Source organism: Mesitornis unicolor, unplaced genomic scaffold (assembly GCF_000695765.1).
Source record: "Mesitornis unicolor isolate BGI_N332 unplaced genomic scaffold, ASM69576v1 scaffold29334, whole genome shotgun sequence".
In the NCBI taxonomy this organism is placed as follows: domain Eukaryota; kingdom Metazoa; phylum Chordata; class Aves; order Mesitornithiformes; family Mesitornithidae; genus Mesitornis; species Mesitornis unicolor.
Window position 1 is genome coordinate 1 of NW_010181262.1, and position 11,060 is coordinate 11,060.

General features: G+C 40.0%; 1 protein-coding gene across 1 annotated transcript; it reads left to right on the plus strand.

Annotated features, from left to right (window-relative positions):
- Positions 1-663: 663 nt before the first annotated feature.
- CNOT11 (CCR4-NOT transcription complex, subunit 11) lies at positions 664-11,060 on the plus strand (the record flags this gene model as incomplete). The annotated part of the gene is made up of 6 exons (XM_010183382.1): positions 664-828; positions 5,159-5,311; positions 5,873-6,075; positions 6,844-7,046; positions 8,008-8,104; positions 10,726-11,060. Coding segments are annotated over 6 exons (1,019 nt in total), but the record flags the coding sequence as incomplete, so codon positions are not given.

Below are 11,060 nucleotides of genomic sequence, written 5' to 3' on the forward strand. Positions count from 1 at the left end.
CGGAGGAGCCCTCCCCGTTTGGAGGCGGGAGGGTTGGCGGAGTGCCCGGCTCCGTTTTCCCGCCGGTCGCTTTGAGCTTCCCGGGTTTGGAAAAAAGCGGTGGGAATTTTTCACGGGCTTGATACCAGAGAGGCCGCTTGGGCGGATCACGACACGGGATTGTGGGGAGAAAGGCGTTACAAAACAATTGGAGGTAATGGGAGGCTTTTGACAGCTTTAAGGCTGTGAAACAAACCTCTTGAAGAAATGCACTCGAGTGGAACACTTCGTCTCACTTCAGTAAATGCAAGCGTTGCAGCGATGTCTAAAAACATTGCTTTTAAAACTTACAGTATGAATTGCAGTGTCTGGCCAGATTTAATTGCTCATTAGTTACCTGAATTAGAAAGTGTGTAAAGAAACAGTTATGAATGACTTGACATCAGGTCTCGAATGTCGGGATGCATGACACCAATCACTACAGTGCTGTATTTTACATCACTTTAGGAGCTGAGTAGGCAACAGGTTTGTAGGTACTCGCAGATACTTTTCAGTTGCACTCATCTTGCCATAAATAACTCGGTAGTTTTCATTTTAGTTTTGCTTGTTCTACACGAAGCATATGAAAACTATTAATGCTACTGACTTAAAAATCTGGGATTGTTTTTTGTTGTGTCTCCACAGGCTTCTTACCTCCCATAACTCCTCCAGAAAAATTCTTTCTTTCTCAACTGATGTTGGCCCCCCCTAGAGAACTGTTCAAGAAGACTCCTCGGCAGATTGCTTCAATGGACGTGGGGAACATGGCCCAGTCAGTGGATATAAGTGGGCTTCAGCTGGCATTAGCAGGTAAGGAAAAATTGCAGCTGTAATTCAGTTAGGAATGGAAATACGAATTGTAATTTGGCCATGAGTTGCCTGAGAAAGTTTTCTCTAACCTAAATATGAAAAAGGTTGAACTATGCTTTAGGGTCTCCAAACCCATGTTCAAGCACATAGAGAAACTTCAAGCAGCAATTACATCCTGACTGTTTTATCATACTTAACAAGCAGCTTTTTAAGTGTGTCTGTCACTGCCTTAACCATGAGAACGTTTTGCAAATACAGGAAGATTTTAACCTAAAGCTTTGGGGCTTTTTTTTTTTGGTGTATTTTTATCTGTATTCACTCTCTGCAGTATTTCTAGCATTAGAGAACATAGCATAACTTGTCATGCTGTCACGTATCAGTGCTTCAACTGCACCTGGCAAATTGGCTCTTACAATTATATCTTCAGTTTTACAAAATAAAGTCAGGTCTTACAGCATTAGCTCAAGAGTGGGAAGGTGGTCTACTTTTGCTAGATTGAAAAGAAAAGCCATGTGATGCTTATCCTTTGACAGGAGAAAAGGAGCAGGAACGTGATTGTTCTGATCACGTTGACTGATGAGTCACATCTGGAGCTAATCTGAAATATGAAAATATTGTTGGGAACAAGGAGCCAGTTTGGACAGCAAAAAATAGTGGGGTTTTTTCCTAGGTATGTGCAAACGGACCTACTCACTTGAAAACTGACCATTCCACTTCTGTACCTGTGCAATGTGGTTTAGTGCTCTGAGGTCAGGCACTAACTAGGCTTTCTCCGTCCTGCAGTTGTATCTTGGTATCATCAATTTCTGCGTTTGTTTCCTGTAGAATTTGTCGCTGTCTTGTTATGCTGTGGTGTACTTTCCCTTCTTCACAGTGTACAAGTGTCCTCTGGTGTCCTTCTTAGCTACTATTTTCAGACTGCAGGATCTTTTGAAAATGCAAATTGAATACCTTAACATTCCTTCAAGAAGGAAACAAACCCTTCTGATTCTTACTCTGTTCATCCTGTCTGTGTTTCCTAGAATACTTTTGTGAATTCAGATTTTATGGCAATGTGTGATTTCTAGCATAAGGCATATGTGATGCCTTAAAGAAGCATGGAGTTTTAAATTTGTTTTTATTTGTTTTTGTTTGTTTTTCTCCTTGGTACTGTGTTTGCCTTCTGAACAGTTTGTTCTCATTAAAAATAAAACATGTAGAGAACCTCAAAACTGTAGTTGTATGGATGGGTACGCCAGGCCGTGCGTTTTAATTTCTCCTTTTTTAAAACAGAAGAGACTGATGGCTTGAAGTACAGTAGAAAGACATGAATAGGGCTTTGCAAAATTAAGCCCTGTGAGGTGTGCTTGCATAATTACTTACAAAATACAGTGAACATTTGTGATTAATTGCTTATGAGCAGTTGTAGGAGCTATGCAACGCAACAAGCTGCATCTGAAAAAGCCTCATGCTGTCTTTCTCAGGCTCCTTGCTGTAGCTCCCTTGAAAAAATGTCTGCTTTCTAATCACTTTGCTGGAAGATCAGTCTTTTGCTGATGCTTCTTGACAGTCCATCTGTTATGTTTCAGAAGGTCTGTGAAATTTCAGAAGTTTTCAGTATTTTTCTCCTAACAATTCAATATGTAGGATGAAGCTGTGCTGCTGACAGTGCATAAACACTTGTATTATGGTGCTTAGATACAATGTTTAAGGGGCTGCATTTGCACCTTTTCCTCCCACATTTCACAGAACATAACAGCTGTAAGACTTGGTAGCCCTTCATAACTCTGGTCCCTGAAATAAATTCAAGGCTATTTAGAGCAGGCTGACTTTGACTTGCTTTAGAATGTACCTGCAAAATCAACTTAAATAATTCAGAAAGCATTACATTTTTTCAGTTGGTGTATCTATAACAATCGCCTTTTTTTTTTTTTTTGTAAAGGGAGTTAAAAATACTTGGCTTGTTTTCTGAACTTGAGCTCATTGTCACAACTCACTTGCAACTCTATGGTGGTTTTTCTGAGTGTTGTTTTCTTTTGTTTTCTTGTTTGTTTTGGTTTGTTTTTTCCCACCCCAAAAGTAGAGTGTTGAATAGAACATCTTGGGGATGAGTATTAAAACTTGCTTTGTTCTCTTCTTCCTTTCGTCTGCAGAACATTCATTCAAGCCTCAGTCTCTCCCTGTAACTTGATTTTGTTCATCCTGGTGTGTTACCATATAAAAAAAAAAAGAAATTCACTTTCTCCTAGTTGCAGGGATGGGTCTTATGGCAAAACGCTCGTAACTGTTTGTCTGCTAAACCTTGTTTGATTGAAGAGTAATTGACCTGTATTAAAGTTAAGTTTGTAATGCGTTGTGGAGCTTTCCTTTAAGAGTCAAAGAGAGTTTCTTTTTGCTTGTAAAAAGAAAAAAAAATAGCTCCATATGGGAACTTAAGTGATTGTTTTCAGCTGTTAATGTTTTAAAATTTAAATGTCTTATTTCAGGATGCTGTGTTCTTTCCTGTGAAATCCGCATGTTCTAATTCTCACTTCTGCTTACCTGAAACTGTTGATCCAGCCCTAATTCTTGAAGCAGTGAGGATGAGCTTTTGAGCGTCAAGGCATATAAGTGAGGGCTCATGCAGGCTTCTGAAATCAGTGAATGGAAGGACTATATCGTAAACTTCTGTATTTCTAATGAAGCATCATTAATCATTTGATATTACGAGGATACAGACAGTGTATCAGTGACTTTACTTCTACCAAGTGCTAGATTGAAGTTCTAGATTAGAAAGACTGAAAAAAAGATGCACAATATCTTTTCTTTTTTCCATAGAGCTTAGTTTGTTAAATCAACCCTTCTCTTCAGTGGCTAAATGAATTATCCACAAGCTGGAGTTTGAAACCGTTCATAAAGTTTGAAGACATGCTTTATAAATCAACTTATCTGGATCTTGGCTTCTAAAATAGTTTTGTTGAAAACAACTGAAAAATACGCTAGTTGTTGCCTTTACAGAGAACATACCCTGCTGTGCTGTTTCAGTGAGCATATATGCCAGTGTTTGCATGATCTGAAATAACTGCATCAAGTAGGACAGAAAGCCAAAAAGGAAATTGGCAGTGGGGTGGTGCTTTGTTTTGATGATCCTTTTGTCACTCACAGTTTTGGCATCTCTCATGGATTTGGCTGGAGTCATACGAAATAGTTCATACGCTTGGGAAGCCAGAAAGGGTCAATGTGACAATGGTTGCACAGAAATGAGCAAGGACTCTTTGCTAAGAAGTGACAGGGACAGTACATGAAATCTGACAGCACTACACTCCATTAGGAAAAGGAGTGGTGTTTCTTTTCATGTGGAACTTTTTCAAGGGATTCCTTGTGTGGTACCAACAATTTTGGATGTCAGATTACTTAAGGCTTCACCTGCTGCTTAATGCCCTCTGTTAAGGGAGGGGCGGGAAGGGGTGTCAGGTGGTGTTCTGCAGTGGTTTTTGTCTAGTGTTTGTCAGGTTTTCCTGGTTTGTTTTGGCTTTATTCCAAGGCAATGGAAAACATGCTCTCTCATAATAGTGCAGAGAATGTAGACATCAGCCATTAAGTCTTCAGATACAGAATAGTGATAGATTGTGACAGAAGAACACCTAAAAATCTGACAATGCGAGTATTGAGCCCCATAGTTTCTTTTTTGGCCAGTTTCTTCCAGTCTTCAGCTGTGTATGTGAACCTTAATATTATTTTTAGATAAATTGTTTATGTTGTGTAACTTGGCCTTTAAAGGGACACTTTCAGTTCCCATCAGCTTTACTTAAATGCCGACATACGTAGACTCGTAACAATTAAAATCCATCTCTTTGCACACAAGCACTTGCTGTAGCTTGACAGCGAATGCAAAAGTAGGTTACACAGTGCCACTGAAACGTGTTGGATAAGTTTGAATAGCCGACTTCAGGTCTAGTATGACCATTATGGTTGTGGTCTGTAAACGTATCTCTGCAGATTTTTCACTTCCCTGCTCTGAGAAGAAGTGATTGCAAAACTAGATATAGCATGTGAACTCTTTCAGGAGTACCATGTGAACCTACTCATATGCTTTTAGACGCAGATTACATCAGTTACTTACCTTTCCTAAAGCCAAGTCTACTTTTCCAATTCATTTCCATTTCTTCTTTATCCTTGCTGCATACCTCCGTCCCTTGCCTGTCTACTCTGAGTACGAGCCGCCTGACACAGTGCTAAATTTCATGTTGATGTTATCTGCGGTTTTTTTAAAGCTAGCTCTTTAAAGCTGCTTGTTTCTCACTACTTTTAGTATTCCAGGCATCTCTGTTTCAATTTTATGCTTTAATATTATGGACTGGCCTTCTTTCAGAGCGTCAGTCTGAGTTGCCAACGCAGAGCAAGGCCAGCTTCCCCAGCATTCTCAGCGATCCTGACCCAGATTCTTCCAACTCTGGTTTTGACAGCTCCGTTGCCTCCCAGATCACGGAAGCCTTAGTGAGTGGACCAAAACCTCCTATAGAAAGTATGTGCATTTTCACATCTTTGCTTCTGTAACTCATGACGTGCTGTGGTGTTACACTCCAGATGAAATGTAATGTAATTCAGAATTATTCTCAAGGTATGAAGATGAATGAAACGGCGCAAAACTGTGTCAAGCTGTCTCCAGATCAGACTCCATAGTGATCACATTTCCAGACTTTTAAAAATCTGGAGTCTGTCTTCAAACTGTTACTTGTGCCATCTGTGGCTAAAGTACCGGGTCTGGTGCCCCTCAGATCTCGGTAAACTACACCAAGACCTGCATTGGCTGTTGTCACCCCAAGGAAACAGTTACTGTGGAAAGAAAGAAGTCAGTGGTAGAATCAGTAAGTTAGTGATACGAATCAAGAGGAAAATCAGGCTGATGTAACAGTATCACTGAAAATCAGAAATAATGTTTGCCTGGGAGGCAAATAAGATCGTAGTGCTGTTCTCAGTGTTATAATAGCTTAAAGAAATGAGAGCTGCAGGGGTTTTCTTTTTGTACTGATGGAAAACTGTGTGTCTGTAGCTTCAAAAATGTTTCACGTTGTTGCCTTTTCAGGTCACTTTCGACCAGAGTTTATTCGACCACCGCCTCCACTCCATATATGTGAGGATGAATTGGCGTGGTTAAATCCAATAGAGCCAGATCACACAATTCAGTGGGATAAGTCAATGTGTGTTAAGAACAGCACCGGGGTTGAAATAAAAAGAATCATGGCAAAAGCTTTTAAAAGTCCCTTGACTTCCCCACAGCAAACACAGGTATCATGTGCTTTTCTGTTTAAATTGCTTTTCTAACAAACTGGCTATTAACTCGTGTATTGTAGAAAACATGGATAGCTTTAATCAATCTGTGTTTGGATTCAGGAAACTCCCAAGTACTTTAAATTGTCAAAACCCACGAGCTTTGCCTTGGGTTTGCGTGAATAAGGAAGAAATCTTTAAAATTCATAGCACTGACTGGACATAGTTACAGTTGATCAATAAGTGACACAAATATTATTTTGCATGGAAAAAATTTTTCTTAAAGTTTTTCATGCTTCTGTGGAAGCTTTTGATAAATAATTATTTCAGAAATGCCAACACTGGGTTTTTTTTTTTTAGTTTTGGTTTTTTTCCCGTTTGGTAGAATTACTTCTGAATTTAGTGGGCTTTTGTTTTTTTTAATCATTATACTAGCACTATAAAAACAACCTTTCTTTGCAAAACTACTTCTGACAACAATGAACTTGTCCAGCAGAAAGAAACCTCAATTTCAAGTAACTAAAGAAGGCTGCAACTTTTCATGGGCTTTTTTTCCTCTTTTCCCTGCCACCCACTGATGAGAGACTACTGAATGACTTATTAAAGGCTTTATGGGCACAGTTGCCCTTACATAGAATTTTTAAGGTATATGTCCAGAGCCTTTAAATAGAGATGCATAAATCTAAAGGGTTATCATGTTCCTGTAGCTTAGATGTATTATAGCAGTTTCTTCAAGCAATAATATGAATAGTTAAACAAGCAGGAGTCTTTATTTTATCTTTACAGCTCCTTGGAGAACTGGAAAAGGACCCCAAGCTTGTTTACCATATTGGACTCACTCCTGCCAAATTGCCAGACCTGGTTGAAAACAATCCCTTAGTAGCTATAGAAATGTTGCTGAAGCTGATGCAGTCTAGTCAGATAACAGAGTATTTTTCTGTCTTGGTCAACATGGACATGTCCTTACATTCAATGGAAGTTGTCAATCGGTGAGTACTACCTCAAATCTAAGGAGGTTTCCTTAAGTATGTAAAATAAATAACTGAACATTATTTAAGTAAATGTGAGGCTGACCACTGGGCATTGGATCCATTCCAAAGACTACCAAAAATAACAGGAACCGAAGAAATGACTAGAGATTTCAGTGAAGGAAAAGAGTATCAAACTGCCATTCTCTTTTCAATTTCTCTATGCTGTTTGTGTGGTTTTGGCTATTTAATACTCTTATTATTAAGGCTTAAACTTAGTGTGCCTTGATTAATCCTGCAGAGGAACAGAGTGCTCTGGATTTGTAGCTTTCTATGACTGCTGGACTGTTTCTTTTATAAAAGCTTTACTTGCTTTTTGTGTATTTCCTTATTGATGGTGCCTGTAGTTGCAGAAAAACAACTCTTATTTTAGTCCAGATTAAATCTGTAAACTTAGCTATGGGTTGGTAATAAAGAATGGAATTCAGTTCCTAGGAGTAAAATTTGGATGTGTGAACTAAGGAAACTGAGCTTTGGCTGTAACATGGCAGTTAATCTGGCTGAATGCTTAAGGAAGAAGTTCAGCATCTAGATTCAGTATCTGAAATTGAAATACAAATAAGCAAAATTGTATTGCAGTGCTGACGACAGAAGAATCTTGGTGCTATGACAGCTGGGGGGCTTCACTGCAGATTGGAAATTAGTATTTTCATTTGTGCAATATATAGCAAATGTTTGTAAGTGTGTCAGATATACTGAAACCCAGTCTAACTCAGCTTCTGTACTGTGTCAGTTAAAAAAAGTTTAGGCTCTTAATGAAGAAATTTGAATGATCAGAAAGAAGTCTGTGGAAGCTGTCAGAAATCAGCTCCATATGACATGACTGGGAATAAACTATATCAGAGGTCTGTCTCATCTGTCTTGCGGTGGAATCACAAGATTTATGCCTTCATAAACCACTGGATATTTTTAATTTGAACAGGCTGACTACTGCAGTTGATCTCCCGCCTGAATTTATTCATCTTTATATCTCCAACTGTATCTCCACATGTGAACAGATTAAAGACAAATATATGCAGGTGAGTACAAAAGGGTCCCATTGCTATGTGTAATATATGCTGAGATTTTATAAGGCTGATAGCATTAAGTTATTCTGTCTTACTGCTTCTTTATTTCAAAGGCCCTTCTTTTTTCCAAACACACTATGCAGTTCTTTATAATGTTTAGCAGGTGTTTCTTCACCTTTTTACAAGACTTCACAGGTAATTACTTTCTCTGTTTTCTGTAGACGTAATACGCATCTCTCTGGCAAAACTGCAGTTTTATGTGACTCGGGTCCTTACATGTGAAAGGTTTATCTGTCACCTAAGAGTGCTCTTTTTCACCCCCAGTATTAGTCATTTGCCTCCTCTTTTGTTTTAAGCTTCAAGTTTCTTTTCTGTACAAGTGTGCCCACCACTTCAAGACCTTTGAGGTGATGTTACAAAACTCACATGGAAGTCTTGCCCTTCAGTCATGACTACTACTGGCCTACAACAGCTTGCAGATCTCCTCAAAGACCTAAAAACCTTCTGTTTTCTGTCTTCCTAACACCATATTCTCTGCTTCCCAAGCCTGTCATACTTCCTCAGTGCCAGCATGCAAGTTGTAGCCAATTCAAGGTTCTTTACCCCCGGGGAAGTTTCCACACCTTTGGCACGCAAGGTTGTCTCTGTGCTGTGCGAGGCACTTCTTTCTGTCCTAAACCGATCTGTGGGTTTCACCAAGTGCCAAGTAGAACTTGTTTTCTCAGATGTGTCACTGGTGAAAAGCAGTTCCATGTTTGGTTTACCCAAGGCTTTGTGAATCTTGACCAAGTCCTGCCTCAGCTTTTTCCTCTCAATACTGAAGGACTGCAGCCTCTTTTCAACAGGGCAGCTGTTCCTTTCCCTTAAGCTTTTTTTGGTGTCCTTCTCTAGTGCCTTCTCTAGCTCTACTAGATCTTTAAGCTGCAGAGGCGAAAATTGTGTGCAGTACACAGGATTTTGGTGCAGTGTGGTTTTAGACAGAACAAGACAGAGGGTTTTTTTTGCTCCTCAGTACCCTCCCAGATGATGACTAACCATTTATTATCTTCTGGTGGCTGCTGCTGCTTCCTCTGCTTTGGGCCTCTGCCAGATACACGTGGGTGGCTTGATCTGTGACCTGCTGAATAGCTGTGCCTTTTACATTTGGAAGCAGAATAGAAGAGCAGCAGAGCTGGGCTGCAGCTGAGAATATGCCCACAGAGCAGGACACTGTGCTCAGGGGGCCTGCTGAGAGCATACGGCAGCTGTGCTTCAGGCACAGTGAGGACAGAAAAGAACAGAGGGTCAAGGAACACGTACTCATCATCAAGTAGCACGCAAAGCTTGTGAGATCTGACATTTGTTAATAGTGCATATGCAGCCTCAGAGCAGCTGAGACACAAGATGTTCCATTTGAAAAGCACGGTACAAAAACACTCCTGTTGGAAGTGAAAGAGGCATGATCCTCAGAGATTGGGTCTCAGCCAGCGTCTTGCGTTTGTACTTTTGTTCTGAGTTTCATGTTCCTCAATTACTGAAGCTACTCTTGTAACTAATTTGTGTTGCAGAGAAAACATGTGATGCCCTTGGATAGCAGTGAAGGAAATAACTAGTTCAGTTTCTATTGGTATAGGTAACAAATTTTGCAATAGTAAACTTAGTTCCTTTAAAAATAGCTGAGAGTTTATTTTCAGTGTCAAATAACCTAAAATACTTGGACACTTAATCTACCAAGTCCCCTCAGTTCTGTCTGATAAACATTGTTTATGGTCATACAGCTGTTTTTAGAGAGAGGTTTGGGTTCACCTCTTTCTTGCAATGTGAAGCATGAGAGCACTTTAATGATGAAGTAAGATCTGGTTTTGTTCTTGAGGAAGAAAGTGCTCTGCACAAAGCAGATGGTCAGTGACTGGATCTGCGTATGACAAATTGTAGGTGCCAGTTCCTAGGTCTCCACTTTCCCACTCCCAGTGTGCTCTGCAGGGTGTTACCCAAACACCCCTTAAGAAGGGAGGAACATTTCCCAGATCCCATCTTTTCACTGCATCAGGTGGGAAACCACAGCTCCCAGCCATAAGCTCTGAAGCCTGCTCTTGTCCCTGGTCCTGTTCTTCCTTTGAAGACAAAGCAAGAAGGCCATGTGCTAATTCAGCGATAAGGCACTTCCCAGGAAGTCTGGGATCAGTTCTGCTGTCACTTCCTGGCTGGAGTGCCTTAATCATGTGGTGACTGGGAATTCTGAGATGTGAAGCTTGTTCATTTTTCTTTATAGTCTTACTGTAGAAAATGATTTGTTATGTATGTTTTGAATAAAGTCAGAGAGAAGGGATCATTGCAGAAGATGATGTCATCACTAGGGTCTTGCTTAATCTTAAGTACAGTGCATAGGTAGATCTGCTGCTTCATTTGGTGAGAAAGCTCCTGTATACAGAAATACAGCACTGTAAAGCAGAGGAATCCATTGTTTACATGCAGTAGCAGTATGGGAGATGGTAGAATAGGGGCAGCCCATACAAAGCTTGGGAACACGGTTACTGCTGAAGCTGAATTGCTCCTGCAAGCTCTCAGTTGCAGTGCTAAGGGGCAACAGCCCTTTCACTGACTTGGTTGCAAACATGGATTTGGATTATGAAACCCTGTCTCTTCTGTTTCAGAACCGCCTGGTGCGTCTTGTTTGTGTCTTCCTTCAGTCTTTAATCAGAAACAAAATTATTAATGTACAGGACTTGTTTATAGAAGTACAAGCATTCTGCATCGAGTTCAGTCGGATACGAGAGGCTGCTGGCCTTTTCAGATTGCTGAAGACGCTGGACACGGGGGAAAATCCATCAGAGACAAAGGCATCTAAATAAAACCACTGTGTCCCTGGCAAAACCATTGCCAGCGTGCTATACCAATTAATTGTATATTTTAAACTTAAATCACTGGATTAACACACTATAAATAGCGTTTTATGCATTTAAACAATAAATAATGCTTTTTCTGATAA